At 39.2% G+C, this 23,970-nt stretch overlaps 1 protein-coding gene across 4 annotated transcripts; it reads right to left on the bottom strand.

Annotated features, from left to right (window-relative positions):
- Positions 1-23,930, bottom strand: RAD17 (RAD17 checkpoint clamp loader component). 4 transcript variants are annotated; one of them, XM_056325594.1, is made up of 19 exons: positions 23,778-23,930; positions 22,226-22,504; positions 20,898-20,981; positions 20,033-20,189; positions 19,410-19,546; positions 18,240-18,292; positions 18,026-18,151; positions 17,872-17,941; positions 17,146-17,257; positions 14,057-14,251; positions 12,837-12,916; positions 12,145-12,291; positions 11,538-11,684; positions 10,682-10,802; positions 9,334-9,391; positions 5,891-6,845; positions 4,095-4,169; positions 948-2,367; positions 1-860 (listed from the first exon to the last, which is right to left on the bottom strand). In XM_056325594.1, exons 1-16 carry the CDS (start codon positions 23,817-23,819, stop codon positions 6,578-6,580), a joined length of 2,076 nt encoding a protein of 691 aa, XP_056181569.1. In that variant the 5' UTR covers positions 23,820-23,930; the 3' UTR covers positions 1-860; positions 948-2,367; positions 4,095-4,169; positions 5,891-6,577. The 4 variants fall into 4 exon arrangements, with proteins under 4 accessions (XP_056181569.1, XP_056181570.1, XP_056181566.1 ...); XM_056325595.1 differs by having other exon boundaries at positions 1-2,341; XM_056325591.1 differs by having other exon boundaries at positions 1-2,367.
- Positions 23,931-23,970: the final 40 nt, after the last annotated feature.

Genomic DNA, 23,970 nt, shown 5'->3' on the forward strand with positions numbered 1-23,970 from the left:
TCTGCCAGAGATATTTGCATTGCTGTTTTCAGTGATACACGTTTTCATTTCAGAGTTTTAGGAATGTGAAACATCACCTTTTATGCACAATGAATAAATACCAAAACTCCATTGCAGATTTTTTTTTCCTTTGCTGAATCAAAAAGAGGTGTAACACATTAGAAAACCATAGCAGTTTTGTCCTTCTGCAAGTCTTGATCGGGATAAGAAGATAATACTGCATTTGGCTCCTGTTTCTCTTTTAGCTCTCAGTTTTCACAGGTCTATAATTTTGTGGACAAAACGAACCCTTGCCCGCCCCAGGAGGAGCCAGCTGTCCGAGCGGGAGCTGAGTTACACAGCTGGGAGCCAACTCCCAGCCCAGCGCCAGCGCTGGCAGAAGCCACCCTCTGAAGATTAACCTGAAATGCAGGCAAACAGCCACCCCCAAAACACAGGCAATTCCAAAGTGCCCAAAGCTGCCGCGGGCACCGGTTGTCCCCAGCCAGAGGCCAAGCACGGACTGTGCTCTGTGGTGCAGCCGTGTCCCCAGGTCCCCGCGGCGCTCCACAGCTTCCGGGGGATGGAGGAGACCTCGGGGGATGGAGACACACATCCAGAAGTGCTGGACTCCCCATCACATCCAGGACTTTGGCAGCTGTGGGGAAGGTGGTAGCAATGTATGTGTATTGGATTTGTCATCGTGTCCCACGTATCGGTCTGGCATCCGTGGCCTTTGTACCTGTGCGTTTGTTTGGAAACTGCTATTCATTTCGTTTAGTTTCTTTTCACACAGACAGTGATTTGGTTAGATACCCCGTTGAATTAATCATAGTTTAAACATCATTGCCAGAATGCAAATGTATACACACTTTTATACTCTGTAAAAAGAAAAGAACACTATATTTCACTGTTTTGGCCTTTCTAACACATTAACAAACAGTTTGGGGAAGAAACAAAATTTTTACCGGAAAATGGGAGAGAGACTGCATATATTCTGCTGCTTTCCCTTCTATTGTTGGTGAAAAGGGGACAGTGGTCTTCCTCTGCCATTAAATGTAAGATTAATTTCTTTTGAGCCATAAGACTACAAGACTTTTGTGTTCAGGATTACCCGATCCTTCTGGTGCAGAATCCGTATCAATGACAGCGTCAAATAACATTAAAGCGATCTGTTGAACAATTTTTTTCAGAAGAGCTCATCACTGGTCCAATTTTTGTTGGTTTGGTTTTGATGTCAGAGTGAGGAGATTTAGGCCCACTAAATATAGGTGGAGTTGGAACTTTTCCCCTAAAACATCCCAGCTCAGCAGTTAGCTGCAAATGTTTAAGCACATGAGCTTATGCACATTTGCCACTGTTCTGTTGTTACTTTCCTGCAGGAAAGAAAGTCTCATCAGGAGCAGAAGAAATACCTGATCTTTCAAATATAATGGAGCTGCACCTCCTCAGGAGTGTCTATATGGAAAATGCTCCTGCTTTGGGAACAAGTATCAGTGAGTCAGGACAATGAGAACAAATTTATGCCTAATCTTGCTGCGTAAAGCATGCAAAACTGTTGAAGCAGCTTTTTAATGAATCCGGCACTCCTAATGTAGTGTTTAATGCATTGCTGTCGTGTTTATTAGCTCTGACTCCAAAGAAGCCTCTGCCATTTATAACAAAACCAGTTCTGATCACATTTGCTGTAGTGGAAGAGCTGCTCATTTCAGCGCCAATGGGAGTGGGTCCAGTTTCAAGAAACCTATGTCCAGGGGATGAATTAAAGCAATAATGGAGCTGTGCTGAGAGCTTGCCAAAATGCTTTGGCAGGTGTTACACTGATAGCAGAAAAAAGTTGATGGGAATATAGATAAATAAATAAGCATGCATAAAAATGTACATGAAGAAATACATGTATATAAGCACATAAAATGCCAGCTCATTTGCTCAGGTATATTTCCTTATCTAAGGTCCTCTGTACATAATACTATCCACCACCCCTGGGTAGCATGGAAATTGTCATGTAATAGCGGATGATGATTTTTCCTGAGCTGTACATGTGTTTGTCACAGTTGCTCTGATTGTAGCAGTGGACTGTATCTAATTTTGTCTTTAAGCTCAGCAGCTGTCTCTTGCTCATTGTAAAAGGGGATAGAAAGTACCTGAGCTTGCCAACAGCATTGGATGCAGCCAGCATACACACCGTAGCAAACAGTCCGTAGCAGAAGTGCGGGGGCCGATGGGCTGTAACTCTGCGCCAAGGCTGCCACGTTCGATGCCTGCTCCTGGGTAGCTGCTGCCAGGACACGGAGGTCAAAGCCGAGTCCTAGATCTCCTCACATCAGACGCTCTGCACACCCATATTCGCACCTAGTGCTTGCTCCAAATGCAAAAAAAGGAGAGGGGCTAAAACATCAACAAAAACCCCAAGCTGAATGGTTTGCCTAATTGGCATGATTTTAATTTCAATGTTCTCAAAGGGAGTAATAGAACAGAAATCAATTTCCCCTATCAGGTAACTTCTCAACACAACTCTTGAAAACTTTGCTGAAGTACTACACTTTATTTTCTTTGTTTGCTTTAAGTTTTTTAGCCATTTTTCTAGTATCCTGATACTGCCAATGGTTTCATGAGCTCTTTTTCTAATAGATGGGCAGGCAGATCCCTGTAATTTGCCTGCGCAGGGAGAAATGTTCATGCGTGTTTGTGCCTAAGACTTCTTCAACATAAAAACATATTGGATCCAACTCCAATTTACTTCACGACAGTAGAACCACTGGTCTGGAAGATGCGATCATGCAAGCCAAACCAGGTTGCATTTACACAAAACATACGTGTCCTTCTGCAGCAGGAGGAGTGCACCTCACCAGGCTGACTCCCTTCTGGCATCCGTCCAAAACTGAGACCATACAATGGTGAGGATGTCAGGCAATTCGTGTAATGAGTTTTGCTGGCAGCAGGTGGTGGGGGAAAAGCAAACTCATGGTAAACTGGATCAAGATCAAGAGTTCATTCCTCCTGAATGCCCCATACAACTCTGACGTGAAAGAGTGGCATGTGATGGCAAGAAAAAGCTTTCCTGTTCAGGCCCACCATTCACAGAACTTTTCATTTCAGCTCTGGAGAACTTCGCTGTTAGACAAAGTGGAAAACGTTCTTCTAAATAACTGTTCCTCAGAGGAGGAGAAGCCCAAGAAAGCCATGACAACAAAAGGTGTGGCTTCCCTACTGGGCAAGGGCTGATTTTGGCATAGGCAGTAGGCAGATGCATCCAGCACTGCGCTTACTCTCTCTGCCTCACGCGTCAGTGATGTACCATCTGCACTGAACACAGCCTGCATTACTACACCTACAGTGAGTTGGGTGGGTTCAAGCATGAGCTACGTGGGTCTCCCAAAGGCTGTCGTAGTTGTTGAAGTTCTTTGACCACACCAAAAATATACATGTATATTTCCTCTTTGGGATGCCCCTGAACACTCCTTCACTCGAGCTAAAGGGCATTTCTCTTCCCCCCACTCTGTAATTGGGATAACAACACTGAGGTAGCCAAAATGGACTCTTGGACCCCCTAGAGACAGGCTGGAGGGTGGGCTGTATGCCTGTTTGCCTGTTGCAGCTACGCAAGCTTTGCAGCTCTTGAAAAGGAGTAAGGCCTAAAACCCTAAAGATCCACCTGAGAGGAGTCTCAGGTCTGTAAAAGCCCCATTCTGCCTTGCAAAATTGCTCCTGAGGAACCACAGCACGTAGCGCTGAATCACCCTGCTCTTGCTCACTGTGCCCAGGCCTCAGCCATTGTTGCAAACTGCTGTACCAGGTACTAGAAATCATAATTTAGGTAAAGTTGGACACATCAATACAAGAAAATAGTAACAAGCCAAGATTTATTTTAAATGATCCTGGCAGGGTCACTTGTGCAAGAAAGTTGAAAGGTTCAGCTCTGAGGAAGACCACCTGACTGGGGCCAAAGGCTGGAACGACCCTCTCAAAATTGACGCCAAGAGAAAACTCTGCCTAAACTCTGCTCAGGCTCTGCCTAGACTCCACCTATCATTAATATGCAATGAGATGTTATTATTGCATGAATAATGTATGAAGAGATGTTGCAATCATGTATGTCAAATTTATAAATTCACCTGTTCCGCACCTGTGCTTTGGACCAAGTTTCTGTGGTGCGAACCAACCTCATCCCCTGCGCAGATAATGAATACCTTGCTGCTAAAAGTACAAAAAAATCTCTTAGCAGTTTTCTTCGTTCCGAGGTTTTTCAGCATCACTGTCCACACTTCCCTTTGGCTTACCTGGGGATTGGATTGATTTAATATTAATTTGGCATTGGCTTTAATAGGGACTATTAGAGACTAGAACTTGAGTAATTTGGGGCTTCCATCCTGTACACGCCACTTCGCATGCCACTGCCATTCAAAAGCAAGAGCACAGACATTGAAGCACAAGAGGTTATTAAAGGGAATAATATCTCTTTTCTTTTGGGCGGCAGTGGTGTTTTCATGTGAAAGAGGTTTCACTCAAACTACTATGAACCCTGTACCTGATCGTGGCAATACTTCATTACTGATACTGAAGACTTCAACAATTTAGTTAGTAAGAACAGAGAACGATGTTCCCCCCGCCCTCCTTCTTTTGCTGGTGTTGTGATGTTAGGAAACAAGGAACAGATGGTGAAAAGAACAGCCTTACCCAGCTAAAAAAAAACTGCAAAAAGAAGCCTTCAGGTGAGGAAGTTCTGGCTGCAAGAGGAGATAAGCAGATAGCGTTGAAAGCCACAGACAGTGGCAGAAAATTAGTTGAAAGCAGGACAAAGCTAACTGCAGTAGTGGGAGACTGCAACCTTCAAGGGCAAAACACCACTTGGGGAGCATGCCTAGTTAGTAAAAGGCTTCAGTAGTGCTGTCTGAGGATGCGTACTAATTTGCATTAGAAGTGAGAAACTTGTAACCTGTCCTGTGTGAGTAATAATGCATATGCGATATACTATGAATATGCAGTATTTGATTGTATGTAATGTATACCCTCAAATAGCTCTGTGTGCATGTTAGGAGAAATCCCCCACTCCGCCAGTGCTGCAATAAACCAACACTGGCCTTCTAAACTATCATTTCATTTGTAGAGTTTTCTTGGTTACAATTTTCGGTAATACTACAATTTATAATTAACCAGATGACTACTGAATACTGCCCTAGTAAGGGCAAGGCCAACAGTAACACAACATAGCTGACGTGAAAATAACTCTGTTATTACTATTATTACCCAGTACTACTGTAAGGAAAGCTGAAAAGATATAAAGAAGCTTGGAGCTTTGTTTGCGAAGTAAAAACTAATATTTCGTGCCTTGTCACTTGCAGTAGAAGCACCCCACACACACCTCGACAGCACCCTGGAGAGGGGCAAACGCATTACAGGGCATCAACAGCCAAAAACATTCTGACTTTGCTGTAAAGAATATAGCTGTAATGAAATTTAAGAATTAGGGGAAAAATTTCCCTCTTCAAAATTACAGTAGCTATAGATGGAAAGACTACACCTGTCCCTTGAGAGAGGACAAATCCTGACATTTTAACAGCAGCAAAAATTCCAAGGTTGTGGTGGATACACATGTATTTTCTTCTACTAAACTCTGGCTGCAAGCAATACAGAAATGCAAACATACACTACGTATTCAAAGTTGGTTGGTTTGATTTTTCTCTCCTTATTCCTGTGGTATCACTAACCACAGAAACATATTAGATGGATTTGCAGAGACCAATCCCAGTTACAGAGAAACACTGAACTCTATTCAACAGACAACTACCACACACTTCACATGTGTCAGTTACCAAACACAGATTATTCTTTCCCACAGCACAGCTGCAATTCAAGGAGAAGTGCACACCACAGCATTAGGTTCCTACAGAGTACAAAGGATGAGAAGGACTTATGCTTGACTGTTGCATTTTCCTCTCCATGAGTTATGAAAATATTATTCAAAAGGGAATCCAAAATAAACTGTTGTTGTACAACATACATTCGAACTTACAAACACATGAAAATCTGTGACAGAGTACAAAACAGTGTTAAAGCATTAACAGTAGGAGTTTTATTTACATTTATGTGATATCAAACCTTTTACATGTACATTTTAGTCTCCTCTTCCAGAAGGGCCAAGCTTCCAAACAGCAACTTTTTTTGAAGTTATGAATTTTAATAAAACCTTTAAATGCTGATAACTTACCAAATGTGTACACAGAAATTACACTTTACAACTGCAAAGGAAATTAAAATATGTAAAAAGTAAAAATAACTTAAGTGACCCTACTTATCTACAATCTCTTTCAAACTCATTTCAGCCATCATCTATTATTCTCTTTGTATCAATATATTTAATGGCTCAGGAGAGGCAGGAAATAGCTTGTAGTTTAGTATTCAGCTCAGGCCTGATCCTGCAAAGAGGAAGCTGAGGAGATTTGCCTCGATGCTGACACAGCATGTTTAGACTTGGCCGCCTAGCCCACCTAACTAGCTAAAGAGAGAGGTACTTTTGTGCAGACCATACTCACTTTAGCAATGGCCTCCGCAGCATATTCATCTATCAAGGCAAGTCACTGTTGCTATTTTGTTGTACTCAGTCACTATCATATTCCTCTATTTTTAATTCATCTTCCTCCATGACATCTTGAGCTGCAACAGGCTGAGGCTGACTGCAAGGTAATTCACTTCCACTGCACTGGCTAGAAGAAAGAAGGAATCCATCTGATTGATTCTCATCCATCGCATTTTCCTCCATCTGTGCAGCTGTCTCCATAGCATGCGCATCAGCACGGTCCCCCTCAGAGCCAGCAAGTAAGTCTGGTATCCCAGGATCTTTATCAGTAAGTCTTTCAAGCTTTAACCTGTAAAATCATCATTGCAACAGTAAGTTACTGTGGAAAAGCATCTGCTCTGTCACACAAAAGCTGCAACAGAAAAGACTGCCCGTGTACCACACAGGTCACTCTTCTCCACTGGTGCTTAATAGCTTTCACATCTTTTCGGCAGCGTTACCACCCTCCACCGATCACAGTTCATTCAAGCTATGCACGTTCCGTGCTTACATCACTGCCTTCACAGTATTATGTTTTCACAGCTCTGCACACATCTTCCAGGTATAGATACTTGTGCCCAGAACTCAACACCAAACAGCTTACATGACAGCCTACAGAAGACGCAGGAGTTCCTCTCAGGGAAAGGTCTGCCCTGCATAGCTCAAACCGCACCAACAGGTCACATTTGTGCTGTGCTGCTTTCCCAGTACTCACTGCTGGAAGTTTCTTCCTTACGCTGACAGTCATTTGCTTAGCTTTCTTCACACGCATGAGCCGCTAACAAGTAAGTTACTGACTACAGCCCATGGTACCTTAGACCCTTTTCCAAGCAAAACTGGAATCCTCTAGGACAGGAAGCAATTTCACTTGAAACAGACAAAAAAAAAGTAAAAAGGAAATATATTTTTTATGATTTCTTCTCCTATTTGGACTTCTCAATCTCTCTAGCATCTCTGTATCAGTAGGTTACTAATGTTCCTCTATTATTTTTCCCACTTCACATGGGAATAATAAAAAATTACACAGCTACTGACAAAAACTCACCCTGACACCAACTCCCAGTGATCAAATACCATGCACTCTCCTTGACGCCATTTTTCTTACTTCAGTGCCATTCCCATTCCATTAATAAATGCAACAGAAAAACAAAATATTCTTTCCACTGAAACAGCTGCATGTAAGTTGTTTTAAGGACTGCTTAATAACAGAAATTACTTTCAAGTAGGATTCCTGAAGAAAGCAAATGCTTACTAAAATACCTACCTTCCTCTGTAACTCCTTTCCAAAACGAGCGAACAGATGAAGAACACTTACTGTGTTTTCAGGAGAAAGTTACCCCTCAAGTAAAATCTACAGGACACACACCCAACTTAATGCAGATACAAAACATTTATCAATATTTAAAGGTATGCTGCAGACAAAATTAATGGCATAAGGAAGTCTACAATTAATTTGTAAAGTTACAAACATTTTGGCTTAGATGAGGGAGATTGCAAAGAAATACACCTGTTGTGGACATTTTCCTTTCTTCCTGACTAGCAACTAAAATGGCTTTCAATACAACTGTTGGGGAACAGGGAGGTTCCTGGGTAACACAGCCTTTACCTTACAGGCCATATTTCATAGTTAAACTCAGACAGCAATACCACAGTGATAAATACAAGACGCTTTGTCAGATGCCCTAATTCTCTTGGTTAAGAGATGAAGGACTTAGTCTCATTCCAGCTAACTGTGATCTCAATCCTTTACCAGAAACAGACCATCGCAATTAAAACTTCTTAAACTTCAGAGATATCAAAGTTATAGAAACATAACTGAGGTTCTACTAGATTAAATGATGCCTATAATTCAGAAGGCTCACTCAAGTCAGAACATAACATGACATGTCACTCCATGAGCGCTACACAATCTTTAAGTTGAGCAGCCCAGTCTCACAGTTGAAATAAAAGTGTATTTTCAGTATTTAACCTCTAGGACAGAGGAACTTCAGTAGCTATAGTTTTATTTTAAAAATGCATTCTAAACGAAGGTTTACTCTAAGTACTCCAACACTCAAAAAAATCCACAAAAAGAAAGCCAGTGCTGCTATCTGATTTCAGAGGAAGCACTCAAAAGTATTTCGTGGTTCCATAGGTACAGAACTGCTTCAAAGGAAGTAAAGATAATTACCCATTTTGCTTTCCTTCTTACATTTCTTGGTAAAAAGCATGTGAACACAGAATGTTCTATCAAACTTACAGATCAATGTTTTATGTCATGACAAACAATAGGCAAAGCACACTATACTCTTCATCAATTCAGTTTTATTCTCACATAAATGTTTTTGACCTAAAAAAAAATATTTTATTCAGATCATGCACTGGAGAAACATAGCTATGTCTAGGACAGCGCTAGTATTTGGTACAATGGAAAAGCAAGCTAAACAAGGATTAAAAGACACACTATAGTATAAATGTTGCTACTAATACCGTAGTGATAAAGAAATTCGACTACTTTTGTCAATTTTTTTATTTTTTTCCCCACTTTTTCAATTTTGGGGCATTTCAGCCAATCTGTGGACAATTTTGGGTCATTTTTTCCTCAATTTTGGGGCAATTTCGCCCACTTTTGGTCCATTTTGGGCCCCTCCCCCCCCCCAAGTTTTAACAGACAAAATACTAAATTATCATGCTGCAAGTGAGGAAAAATGTCACATCACTGATACATATTGAAGATGTTTCTCTATGAAAGGGTTATTTTCCTCAATATACTAAGAAACGAAGTCTTTCTTTATAGAAAAGACAGAAGTCAAGTTTACCTCCCCAAATGTCTTTTCAGTGGTAGCCTTCCAACATCCTGGATAAAAGCAATCTGAGCTAAGAACAAAGAATCACCAGTATCATATTGGGTAGATCATAATACACATACAATTAAACATACTGGAAAGTAACTAATTCTAAGTGTAGTCAAATATTCAAGTGAATATATCTGCAATATTTTGGATATCAGAGCACTGCATGCACATGTACATATGTTTTTGAAATTGCTTACCACGTTACCATAACGTATTTACAAGTTGCCTACACATAAACATCCCTGGCATTCACCTGCGTATTTACAATGTAGAGTTATGAATTCATTTTGTAGGCTATGGAATAATGCTTGTGTCAAGGCCTTTATTAAAACATGAAGCCTTTTATTAGAATTAACCTAGTATAAGCAACCCAGCTGTGTAAGGAGTAATTTTTGGATTAGGTACTGTAAGTTCTTCCGCACAAACTGTCTGCTATTGGATTCCCTCAGGTTATATATCTTTTTAATGCACTGGAAACATGGATCTTGTGTCCTTTATCTGGGAAAGACTTTTTAAAAGCCTTTTAAGTCTGCTGATGTTACTGGAAAGGATCCAGTAAGCAATGAAGATGTACTTAACATCACCTACTAGGTTTCCAAAGTCTTCTTACCCAAATCCTCTAGCAGATTTAAACAGAGCCCTAAGCCTAAAAGAACAACTTTAATAATTAAACTTTACTAATTTATTAATAGAAAGCGGGGAGAGGGCTATGAGGTAATAGTTAACTCTTGCAATGGAAAAAAGTTGGTGATACAGTTCTGCAGAGATCTGTGCTAGGACCTGAGCTATTCATATATTCTTAAATGTAACCCCGTGAAAAAAGGGGATGAAGAGTGAGATGAGCAAGTCTGCCAATGCCACCCAGTTAAGACAAGCTAGTAAGAATGTGGGCAGGCAGAAAAATGGTGCAAGGACCTTAACAGACTGAGAGGGCAACACAATGAAATACAAAAGCATAGAGGTACCACAAATCCTGCAGTAAAGAAAAAAAAAAGTGGGGGGGATTATTTCAAATACTCCGATATGACAACCCCATCCTACACATTATAAAGCACCATATATGACTTCTGCTAGCAGAGATACTTTCAGTTATGTAAGTTTTATGTGTAACAGGACAGCTTTTATTTTGGCAATGATACTATTTGGGTATCAGCTATATGCATTTACCACAAGCATTTTTTTTTACTGAGGCAAAAGCACCAACAGTATTGACCTTTTGGGTTACAAAATTTTTCAGTATGCTTTAATTGCAGGAAAAAAAAAATAAAAAAAAAAAAGAAGAGTCCAAGATGAAGAGTTACACTCATCTTACCTTGATTCCTCATTGGATTTGCTAACATAGCAAGATAAGGCAATAGCTCTGTCTGAAGACACTCGGGTGGTAAACAGAAGCTTGAAAAGAGAGATTTTGCTGCAATGCAATTTTCTTGATACTGTAAGAGTTGGGGGAAAAAGAAACACAAGTAAAAAACCTGGTAAATCATTATTAATATAGATATTCTCTACCACAAAATACAAGACTATCTTCCTGCCTGCTGGATGACTACACACAAGCTACTGAAAAATAAGATAAAAAAGATAAGCAGTTAGAGTTAACACATACACATCAAAAAATAGTAAATTACTTCATTTTTGCTGAGCATAAAAATGTCCAGAAAAATATTAATCTCTTGATTATAGAATTCCCCACCCATCCAGGCAAATATTTTTTGACAGATACAGCAAGAGAAGTATTAGTTCAACTGTAAACAAATCACCAAGAGCTTTGACACCTCCTGAACAAGCTACTTCTGATAAACACAGGTAACAGCAGTAGTTTGTTAAACTTACACAAGAGTTCAATATGATTTAAAGTGCACAAAATCCTAAAATTACTTTCAGGAATACTTTACAGTATTTCAACACTAATTGTGACTCCATTAACTTAGGATTAAGACTCTCCCAGCAGTATGGCAATTTGGACACAAGAGCCAAACTTTGTCAGAGGGCTCCAATTTATTTTTCTATCAAAAGGATGATACAGATGTAACTATTCAAGCAAGTTCTTTTCAAAAGTAGCTTTTATCAAAATAGGATATTTGACAAGCTTAGCACCGTGAGCAAATCTCACCTATAATATTCAATTGTCATGTCTTACAAAAATAATAATAAAAAAATCAAGCATTTACCTTTTTATTGATAAAGAACCACTGGGGTTTATGTAAAGGCCGGAACCCCAATCCTCCTTGGTGGTGGGCAAAGGCTCTGGACATATTCGAATGTATCACCCCTCGGGTGGCCACAGATGCACTGTATTCCTCCATCACAGATCGAGTCTAAGAATGAAATTGGGCATTATGTGAAATCAAGGTCTCTGTACATTAAGTCTCATTTGAACTAAAACACACTAATTGCAGCGACATGATGCACCCAAAGTATGTTTAGATTACTGTGAAACTTGTACTCAAAGCAGCTGAATGAAAAAGTAAAAAATCAGCTCAATTACTTTCAGGAAAAGACATTAAGACTCAACACATTTTCAGCATAAATATGTTCTACTTAACAATTTGTTTGTAAAATATTTTACAAACGCTATAACACACTACAATAAAATACTGACATAAGTTGGACCTGCATCTCTTCTATAGTTGATGTACTTCAGCGTTCGTTAACAATTCCCTTTCACCTACACTTAAGTTTGAGGAAACATTTGTAAACACTTTGGGAAAAGTCTAGAAGCTCCATGTCGGAGCATTAAAAAAAAAAAGTATGTGTGTATAAAAAGATGACACTTACACTCCAGTTACTACAAAGGACATCAGCGGTGCTCAAATATTCGCTGGCTCTCACTACATCACCTATATCAGGAAAAAAGTCTACATAGTTCTGGTGAAGGTATAAATTAAACATGCTTCCAGATACATGCGATCTTTCCACAATATCCTATTAGAAAAAAAAAAGTTCAAGTCTTACACAGCATATAAGGAAAAACATCCTATAGAAGACTGTTAGGGAGCTAGCACACATGATCTATGAAGTGATGCTTGTATACAAAAGGGAGATTGGTTTGCTTGCAGAGAAGGCTGACAGTGGGGATGGAGGGGCAGAAGACATTGATGTCTTCAACTCTCATAATAGGTGGTAACAGAAAGGTGAACTGACTCCTTGTGGCAATGCACAGCTAAAATAACAATTGCAGGCTGCAGCAAGAGCAAGTCCACCTTCCACCACAAGTCCATCAGCGAGGAGAGAGAATCTCCACCCTCAGATGCCTCAAAACTCAACAGATCAAGAGCCTGGGAATCTAATCTACCTTTGAAGTTACCCTCCAGAGGTCCCTTTGCAATTAATCCTTCTCTAACTTAGACTGAATACACATATATTAAGATCAATGACAAAACCACTGTGCTTGAGAATTTGCATCAATCACAAGAATTTGTTTTGGTTTTTCTTCAAACCAAACTGGAATCAAGTAGTTACTGCATTACCTCAGGCTGAATAAGCAAGGTGTCGCGACGGTATTCTGTTAAGTGAGCAGGGAGCTGAGAAAGTTCTGACACTGGTTCTCCTACAAAGGATTTTAGGAACTTTAGTCTTATTATCACAAATTTTGTTAATTTCTGCACATAATCAAAAAAGCCAGAAAAAAGAGACACGTATTTCAGATGAAATATTAAAAATTCAAATATTATATAAGAGCAAGAAAAGAGATGTGTAACTGCATGATTAAGTTTTGCAGCACTGAGCATCATTTTTAGCAACCGTCAACTCTACTAGCAACCAGATTACACCATTTCCAGTTCCCGGAAAGCTCTTGAAGCAGGCCTCCTAAGAATTTAATTATAGAGTCAATATTACATAGTCATGTAATTAGTTACATTATATTTCATATACAAATTTAATCTTAATTATTTTCACATTCACACTATTTCTCCTCAATTGATTTTGAAATTATTACTGAATTATTCAGTGAATTATTACATTTCAGTAATAATATGAACAGCCAGCGGCATCATGGATCCTAATTTAGCTAAGTGCAGATCACGTTAGTTTAATAAGTAGCAAATGCTTATGAGTTATAGTTTCTAAATGTCAAAAAAACAGTACTGTAAAAATACACAGGGAGCAGATATGTTCTGTAAATTTACAGAACCTGAGTCTGTAAGAACCTTCAGTAGCAGTAAGGTGGAAACTCTTGGAGAGGTGAAAAAGGAGACAGGGTATGACACAAGAAATGGAAGAGGTCTTCCAGTCAGAAAGAAGACAGCAGGTATGTCTGTTAAAGGGAAACAAAGAGCTGAGATAAAAAGTAGGGTGGAAAAGATAGCAAAAAAGGGAGACAGCACCCGTGAGGCTGCAGCGCTGTTCTGTAACCTTCAGGAGTACAGACAAGTACAAAATATACCCACAGAAATTTGCTTGTACAATGCAACAAATGTGCTGGCTATCTATCTTTGTGTGCATGACAGTGCACGGACCTAACACAAACAGGTATTATGTGTGTGTAATAAAACTTCATACATTTATTTACTCAATAGCTACAGACAGCTGCAATCTCAGTTACCACAAACTTTTATTCCTGTTTTTACACTGTTATTAATGACAAAATATGTGAGTTAGATGTCATTTTAAGCCTTACTTTAGCAAATCTAGCTATTAGTAGCTAACATGCTCTGCCCATTGAAAGAGTAAGTCAAAGTTTCCTTACTTTTGCAGTAAATTATTTTCCCCAGAGCATGAAAAAGAAAGATGGAAGCATCTTTGCCACCAATGGCTTGTATCTCCTGGTCTTCTGAAGTATCAGATTTACTTTTCTTTCTTACTTTGGATATTGCTGCTGATTCACATTTTAACGTGGAGCTCCTTTTCTTCCTTGACCAAAAGTCTTTCTCCAATGAGCACTCTATTAATAAAAGCAAAAACACAATCAGGAAAAGTACATGAACCAAAAAAAAATTCTCTATTATATTGCTACTGGACAGTAAGAGAAAACTCACCTATTTGGAACACAACCCAGTCATCTAAACTGGGATGCTTAATTCCACTTCTGTCCCGTAAACCACAACTCAGGTGCCAGGTCTTTTTTGAATAAAAAATAAGTCTTTAAAATAAGCTAGCACTCTTGTTTATGGATTCCAGTTCTGATACAGCCCCAACGTGCCTTTCTTAATCTCTTCTTTATAAAGTACAAGTGCAAATACATGTCAATTATATTTCACTTACACTCTGTTCACCTATGAATTTATCTTCTCTTTGCACCACCTGTATAACAGCATCACTGAAATGTAAGGTGGCAAAGAAATCCTTTCATTTAGGTAATTCTTCCCACAACCTACTGATTTCCACAACGTTTTGAGACCTCCAAGGAATAAAACTCTTCTCCTCTAATTTAAAACTCAAAAATTTTCACCCATAATTTGATTTAGCAGCAAGTAAATCTTTACCGAGCTAATCCTTATTGAGCTAAGAGAACTTATTCTTCAAGTATTTATCCTTCTTTTATCCCACAATTACCATGGATCCATTTTACCCATTAATACTACTACAAAGCAAATGTATTGCTTGAGTTTATAGACACACACACACACACACGAAGAAAGAAATGATACATACGTAAAAAAGTACGAGCGCATACTCAGGGGTTAAACAAGGAGGTGAGGCATCTCCAAAATTTACAAAATATTACTGGCTGCCAATCAAATACCTGAGCAATTGAAAAAAATTTATTCAACATGAAGGCAGCTCTTCCCAATTTGTTAAAGAGAAAATGCGAGAAGTTGAGTACATGATTCTGAGATGTCAGGTACAGAACCTGTCAATCCATATGCCTTTGTTTTCTCCCGAGTTCTCTTTATAGTTCTCATGTTTTTACACTTCCAAGGTAATTTATCAAAAACTACATAAACTGGTCATTTTAAGACTATTTAGGTTTTCTAGAGTCTGTAGAAGCTAAGTAGCATCCAGCAGTGAGCTGCTGCAAACTTTTCTCAGGTCATCACCAACCTACTAGTTACTAACTTAATGGCATTATCATCCAAGTGGTTGCACTGAGAGGAATTTTGTAATTTTCTGTTTAACACAGAACAACACAAACTTAATATAGTAGAAGACAACATCAGAAGAATGTAGTTCCCATGTTTGCAAGTTATATCTAGAAACTTTACTGTCTCCCTCAAGTAATTTAACAAACACAGCTAAGTTAATTTTAATATACTTTAAAAGTCAAACTACAACACTCCCTCTTACAATAAGGACTTCAAAGTACATTTAATCCTGTATTCCATGAGCACTTTTTCTGTTTGCAAGGTGGATGGGAGAGAAAAATCTGTAAGAGCAACAAGATCTTTGCTAACTTTATGACATACAGCCAAAGGCAATTGTTGAATCCACTTCCTTATTTCTAGGTTGAATAGAAAATGCTGGCACCATCTAAAGGTTCCTAGAATGAACTACACATGCCAGAGTATTGCTTCTAAAAATTAGAGGTTATGTAAATCACATACATTCATTTCTTAACAGCCATGACTTCCAATGCTTATAAAAGACATGACAGACTGTTTTCTTTCAATGTTGCAACATAAATAATGCCAAACTAAGTCTGATCCGAGCATTGTCCAATGAAGTATGTTGCAGTTCAGCATTTTAGTAGTCTTCAAAAATATTCTATAAAATACTCTGTAACTTCACAGTAGGTCATAGCACCTCACAGCTTTTCAGTTTACCAACAGCTGTACCAACTCCAAAGCAAAATCGATCATTACAGAAGTGCTATACACGAACTCAATGAGCTATTTCAGAAATGCTTTAAGGGCAGAGATAAGGACACTGAGAACTGTATGAACCAAGCAATAAAAATACCCCCTTTCAAATTAAGATTGCATCATAAAAGCTTTGAACGGTAAGCACATACCAATAATAAAGATATCCAGAAGAAAAGAGAACATTTCATTAAATCACATCAAAACATACATCACCGCTGTGGTTTAACTCCAGCCAGCAACTAAGCCCCAGCTGCTCACTCACTGCCCCACCCCCCATGGGATGGGGGAGGGAATCACAAAAGTAAAAGTAGGAAAACTCACAGGTTGAGATAGGAACAGTTTAATAGTTGAAATAAAGTAAAATAAATAATAACAGTAATAATAATTTGTAATGAAAAGGAAATTAATGAGAGAGAAATAGAACACAAGAAAAACAAGCCACGCAAACGAAAAACAACTGTTCACTGCCAACTGACTGATGCCCAGTCCCCAAGCAGCAGCCCCCAGCCAACTTTCCCTCCAGTTTACATACTGAGCATGATGCCATATGGTATGGAATATCACTTTGGACAGCTGGGGTCAGCCACCCTGACTGTGTCCCCTCCCAGCTTCTCACACACCCCCAAGCCTTCTTGCTGACTGGGCACAAGATGCTGAAAAGCCCTTGGCTGAGTGTTAAGTGCTGCTCAGCGACAACTACGACTGTGTGTTACCAGCATTCTCTTACCCCCCATCCAAAACTCAGCACTGTAGCACCTACCAGGAAGTAAATTAACTCTATCCCAGCTGAAACAAGGACAGTAGCAGATGTTACTCAAGCTTTGAGACTACATGTAACAGTCATGAAATAGAACATTTTAAGCCTAAAAACCAGACAAACAAACCCAAACCACACTGTGCCTTCTATTCCTGTCCAGAGCAGCATGTCAAAAATGTTCTGCACAGCCCACCTAGCTGTGCTGCAACAGCAAACAGAATACCTTTATAGCAGGAATGGTCAAAATGTCATTCGCCTCTCAAGAAAATAGGCATTTACCTTTCATAGAAGAAAACTGAAGACTGTTTATTGCACTTCTTATATCACCTGAAGAACCTCTGCAAAGTAACTCCAGAGAAGTTCTATCAAGAGCAAAATTCTTTTCTTTGTTCTACAAGGAAAAGCAACATTCAAAGTAGTAAGAAAAAGTAGGAAAAGGGGTATTTGAATATTAGCCTAGCTGTGGGGAACCACCTCTGATACACACCATAAACATGAGCATCCATCAGGTGCTCAAGCCCCATAACACTGCTAACTTTAAAACGTATAATCCAGTTAAGCACACTGCCGTATTTCATATAGCAATATTAAGAGAATAATGCACATAATTCTTTACAAGGTGTCACACAATATTAGACTTGGTTGTAATGAAAACTGTTTGGGAATAACACAGGATTTGGGTTCATGACCTCTTCTGGACTTGCTGGATTACAATAAAAATGACTTCTATTCCTACTATTTGTTTCATTACATATAGTTTCTGTAATAGGGAGAAGAATCTGCAGAAGTAACTCTGACGGGTTAGATCAAGGATCAAGTGGAACTAATCTGAAAAATAAGACATCTTTCCAGTTTGTCGTCTTCTGTTGGGGGATTGGGGGGGCGGGGCTCTGCTATCAAAGATCAAACAAATACAAAACCAAATATAAATAACACTTGAGATATAAAAGTCTGAAATTTTTCTGTCCTAGCACTGCACAGAACTTATCAGTTTTGACAACTTACCGTATCTGCTTCTGTTGCAGCTATTCGATTAAGAACTTTCATCATATTTGTTGGTGCAATGGGCTTGAAACTGTTGAATTTAATTTAAAAAAAATAATTCATTTCTGACATCGCATTTAATTCAATCAAGTTTTAATGAGATAAGAGATCTTACCTAATACTGGATATACACAAATCCTCTAAAATTTCTGTTGGGAACAGTAACCTCCGGTTGCCATCTCCACTGAAGTTATCAGAGATTATAAATATAAGAGGACATCTGCTTGTAGAAACAAACCTCCTAAATTGAAAAATGAACAAGTATGATAAGAATCAAACTCTACTGCAAGTGGCTAAAGCTAATCATTACAAACTTATCTGCAACTGACCTGATAATTTCATGTAGACTGCTAGGGTCTCGATAGAATTGGTTAGGTATGTCCTATTCAAAACAAATGAACCGCTGTCATTACATTCACATGCAAATATTCTCTCCCACAGACCGATTGTTACAGCACACTATGCTGCTACACACTTTCTTTTCCCAGTTAGCTTGCTTTCAACTAAATTTCAATGTGGCTAACACTGAAAACCAGAAGGAAAAAGCAAAGAAAAAAACCCAAAGCGTAGCTCTTTCTTTCATTATGGACAACAATTACCTAAAAAGAAACATTTTCTTTCTGTCCTTGCTTCCTAAGAAACAGCCTTGGGTTAAAGTTAATAATCATACTGCCTGCTAGGCAGAGTTTCACTCAGAGGATAAACACTCAGGTTAGCAGCTCCACAGAGGAAGAGGGGAGGATATCTACGTGAGATATGAGAGGACCTACATAAGTAACTTCATGAAGAGAAGTCACAGAAAGCTATGCTTCCTAAATTCTACAGTACATCACATAAGTCACGAAGAATTTTTGTCTCTCCTGTTTTCTCTTGAAAGTTTACAGACAACTTGACTATCATAACTTAAAAAAATTCGTCTCAGAAAAAATGGAAAGCTCAGAAAGAAAATGCTACTGAAACACACTCCTAAGTAAAGTCTTCCCCTGTGCCTCCCCATACAGCTTACAAATCCTCAGAGTTTAAGTCACTTCCCTAAATAACGCCCACCGCCCACCCCCCTGCCCCATAAGGCAATACTAAATTTCAAATGCTTTCCAATTGTGTTTATTGTCACATTTCTACACTCTCCCGCACCCTTAAGTAACAGGAATAGCGGGTTTTTTTGCTCCTCTTCCTTATATACATATACACATACATCCTTCTAGAAAGCTAATCATGCAGAAACATGGGTTAACTTTCCAATATTGCTTAATTATTCATCCGCTAGTACCTATTTCTGCACACAAACTAATCTTCAATTTCTGCCTATTAGCTTATATAGTTTAACTACAGGTAGAACTTGGCTCTAGACTGCTGTAGGACTCAAAGTAATAAAGAACTCTGTAGTAAAGCAGACTAACTTTTGGCAACAGCAATCCACCAGCTGAAGCTAGTTAACACATCAGTATTATAATAAAAGGTATTGTTTTCAAAACAAGATTTCACAAGTTCTCACGTACTTCAATAAGAATAAGCTTTTTATCATTTTCTGGTGACTCCCCAAGCATCTGAAGTTTGTTATACTTATTTGCTCTTAATAGAAAATCTTGAAAAAGAGTTGCTTGGGCCTGACTTGGAAATGCATGAAAACTTGAGTCTGAAAAAGAAGAACTAATTAAGATACATATTCTATATTATACCAATTACAATACAAATAGCCACAAGAACTAATACCACCCATGCAATTTTCTGAAATTAGCCACTGAACACCAGCAGCCAAGCTTCACAGCAAAAACATAACAAATAATGTGAGAATTTGTAAAGAGTAGAATTCAACTGGACACAAACAAAGACAGACTTAACCATTTTTATTTAACTGGCTCAAACGATATCCAGGGTATTACATAGCATTCTATACCGAATTAAATTCCTAATTATTTTGGAGTAAACACTGTAAAAAAAATTAAATCACTTTTCAGTTAAAAGCAAAAGAAAGATTCTTATTAAACACTCTAGGATATTACTTAGATGGATGTGGATCTGACTTCCTACATCACAGACAAAAAAGAATACCAAATACAGAATACAAAAATCACAAAAGTAACTGGAAGAAAAAAAGAAAATAAAAACCCAAAATACTTACCATGGCCAAACATATTTCTTAAGTCTTCTTTTGTAAAGTCTAAAGATATTGGATTGGTCCATTCTTGCACCTGAACGCCAAGATCTTTTGCCAATACTTGTATAGTTGCAGTCTTTCCACAACCAGGAGGACCGGTCAGCAGCAAAACAGAGCCACGCTGTCACAGGAAGGGGGTAGGGCGAAAAATTCCCCAACATGATAAATACAGACTGAAAGTTGGCTGAAGATCAGTACTTGTTGAATTTCTCCTATAGTTTCTCTGGTAATCATTCCCTTTTCCCAGTAAAAACAGAGTTAAATATTTGGTGTTACTAATTTACCTGTTAAAGGGCTACACCAGAACTTTGAAAGCCTTGCTCTCAGTTTTTAAATGGTACACAGTTAACTAAATGCATACAAGCAGACTACCAACATAACAGATATTGAACAGGAGAACTGGGTCTGAAAAACACCAGGCAAGACTGATAAATTATGTACATGTACAAGAATGCCTCTTACCAATCAAGAGGTTAAAAACATCCTATTACATCAGATCAGTGCAACTGGATATTTGCCCAGATACTTAAAATTAATCTGTGGAAGACAATATGCAATTACAAGCACATGCTTAAGATGTATGAACTGACTAGATGCTAGAAAATAATATTTCTTAGCAAAACCAGAATACAACTCTTAGCAGCTAAGTCCAAAACAAATGTACAAGCTCTAATTCATGTTCTTAAAAGATTTCTTATAATCCAATGGATACATAATCACTACCTATTAAGTTAAGGGTTGGTTTTTTTCTACTGAAATTAAAATAAAATTGAATACAGCTTGTTTGTGTGGTTTTATTACATGCAGCTGCTAATTTTGGCAAGGTTACCTGCTTTGGCTGCCTCTGAAATATATGTACTTTTAACCAGGTTTCAACTTCTTCAATTTTCTTCTTTTGCACAGCAAGGTCATTCTAGAACAAGATTAGAATACATGAAATGCATATATACATCTCTTAATTTCTAAGACTGTAATGATGAGATCCAAGAATAGAAAATACGCTAAAACATTACCAGACAGGTACATATACGTTTCAGTTACATATGTTTACGCTATGTAGAAGTAAGTGCAACAGTTAAGAGACAATCACTTCTGCCTGTTTCCTCCAACAGCCAATTTTCCATTGCTTGCAGTTGGGAAATAATGAATTATTTATTATTCCTAAAGTAACAACATTACAGTCTTGCCTGTTGATGTCAGTATGCTTTATAGCTACTGCTCGAGCCAGTACTTTTTAGGCTCTACTGACTCTTAATACTGCGTCTCATGCAGCTTACTCATCTTCTAGCCTCGAACTCAAATCCTCTCCACAGATCAGCTATTAAATATAGCGTACTATACTTACATCAACCAGCACTCAAATCTCAAGAGATAGGTAACACACATGCTAATACATTTGAAACACACTGTGAAAAAGCTGTTCCATAAGCAGAACCAGGGAAGACAGGTTTACTACAGATTTGAGTCCTTTTTCCTCGAAGCCCTAAGGTACCACAGTACCACAGACCCACAGTGTCACACCTAAGATGCATCAAGCAAGCATGAGAGAATGCAAACTGCAATTAGTCAAGTACTCTGAACATGTTAACAGACCAGCTAACTCTTGTCCAGTAACATGCAGGATAACATGAATTATCTTTCCCATAATGAGTGCACTAACTCAGTTCTCGCCTCTTTCTTCTTAGCTGTGGATTCTCCTAGTACTTGGAGCTGTTAAATCTGGCTAAAATTCATTACCAGGTTCAAAGGTTTAGGAGCAGATTGACAAGAAACAACACCTCATCAGTAGCTTTATATCAGGGGTCTGGCGTGCGGACTAAGTGGCAGGCAGTCATCTGTGGCTGCTTGGTTCCCCCCCCCCCAACCCCCGGCGGGGGGTGGGGTGGTTTGTAAATACCAGGGGCCGGATTGAGGATGCAGGGGGGCTGTAGTTTGAGGACCCCTGCTTTATATCCTCAGGAAGCCTGGGGGGAAAAATGCCTCTCCCACAGAAAAAGGGTTCATGAAAATCTTAACTACAGGCAGTAAAGACATCATACTAGTACTTCACCGCTCTAATAAAATAGGATATACTTAGAACCTGACCAATACAGATTATGAAGCACATGTCATACTCTAATGTTACTACTATATTAGCACTTGGAATAACTGTCACACCTGAGTTTCAGGTTTATATCTATCTACCCAGGGCTCATCTTGAGATTGGCTCCAGTTTTGTCTGGACTTGTTACAAGGCAGATCTACTGAAGATGACTTTGGTCTTTTTCTGGGCAGAACTTTGGTTTTGCTGCTTTCTGGCACAGAAGACAGGTCTTTCTTCTGCTGCTGCCGGTTTCTTCCAGAGTTGCCTTCTAGTGGTTTCACAGGAATGGAACCAGAAGAAATACTTGTGTTTTCAAAGAAGTCATCAAATGAATGTGCTGACCAATCTGTTACCTGGTAAAATACAAACATTATGCTATTAATGTAGCACTCTCCTCCCCTTAATTTGGTACAGTTGCCTCTAGAACATCAGATATTTTTTATCAAGTCTGTATAAGAGTATCTCATAGATGTGAAGAACTTCATTAGGACTGAAAGGCATACTACTAGTTAGCAACAAACACAGGCACTTACACTTCTTGAATGTGTCCATTCCATGTTTCTTCGATATTAAAGAGAGCTACACTTTACACATGGTTGTAAGAGTATTTTGCAACAAATTGCCAATCAGAACAAGTTGAGAATTCTACAAACGTACACCCAAACCAATGTAAAACAGAGATAAGAATGAAAAAAAATTTACATTAACGGCATGTTCATGTTGCCTCTGTAGTTTTCAGTACGCGGTGATTCTTTTTCTCTCCTTTTTTAACATTCAATAAAGCCATTTCTATTTGAAAGTTAGAAATAGATGACAGAACAATTATTTAAGCAGCACAATAAAATGAAGTATCGTTACTTCTTTGCCATGTATGGTAGCTTGGCCTGATCTAGCATCGGACTGCCATATGTATCAGAAGTCTATCTGACAGTGACTAGAAAGTGAACAGTTAATAGTGTTAATATTCAACTTCGGATTTGAGAAATACCCTGCTAGGACAGGTGTACAAACTTACAGCCCAGAGCCACTTTACAGCCTACCTATGATCTCAAAATAGTATCACCGTAGTCGTACGTTCTCCCCTGCTAACAACTACACGACAACCCTTCAGCGTAGGAACTATAACAGGCTACATGCCACAACACACTTCTGTGAAAACGGGATTCACAGAATAGACGTGTCATCTCAAAAGAAGCCTGTGATTACTCTACAGTTCACACATTTTTATAAATTAACACAACTGGGCATCACCAGACAAGATTATCTGCAACAAGCATTAGCAGCTAGCTGGGAAAGAGGATTTACCTCTGCATGATTGGTTTTTAACGTTATTCTGACAAAAGTTATTTTTAGTTCAATTTGCATATTTACCAACGGGCCAGGTACCAACGTGCGAGGGGATTTCCTTTGTACACACTGCACCAGTAAATAAGAAAATAAACACCTTAAACGTAGGGGCAAAAAAACCCCGAAGAACTTAAATGTAGAGGAACTGCCAAGACAGAGGCCAAGGACTAACCACCGGGCCTACAAAAACCACTAATGGGGGCTGCCGGGTTCTTCCCCGAAGCTGCAATAACCCTTCCTCAGTGCAGACCCCGGGCCGCAGCCCGCCCTGCGGCCTACCTCCGCCGGCGCCAACCGCTTCCCCGCGGAGCCTCCCGACATCTTCCGCCTGGGCGGGGCCCATCCGCCGTGCGGCCCCGCCGCGACCGCCGGGCCCGAGGGGAGAACCCCGCTGCTGAGGCAGGCGGCGCTGGGCGCGGTCTCAGGCGGCAGCGGGACGCCGCACGCCGAGCACAGCCGGCCGAGCCGCCTC

The sequence above is a fragment of the Falco biarmicus genome, chromosome Z, assembly GCF_023638135.1.
Source record: "Falco biarmicus isolate bFalBia1 chromosome Z, bFalBia1.pri, whole genome shotgun sequence".
NCBI classification, from domain to species: domain Eukaryota; kingdom Metazoa; phylum Chordata; class Aves; order Falconiformes; family Falconidae; genus Falco; species Falco biarmicus.

Excerpts from the sequence above, each read along its gene's own strand:
- RAD17 (XM_056325595.1), bottom strand. The coding sequence starts at position 23,819 with ATGTCGGGAGGCTCCGCGGGGAAGCGGTTGGCGCCGGCGGAG. Across the intron at positions 14,252-17,145 it reads TCAGTTTTCTTCTATGAAAG|AGTGCTCATTGGAGAAAGAC; the intron begins GTAAATGCCTAT and ends TTTTATTAATAG. Across the intron at positions 9,392-10,681 it reads AAATCCAATGAGGAATCAAG|CTCAGATTGCTTTTATCCAG; the intron begins GTAAGATGAGTG and ends CTTTGTTCTTAG.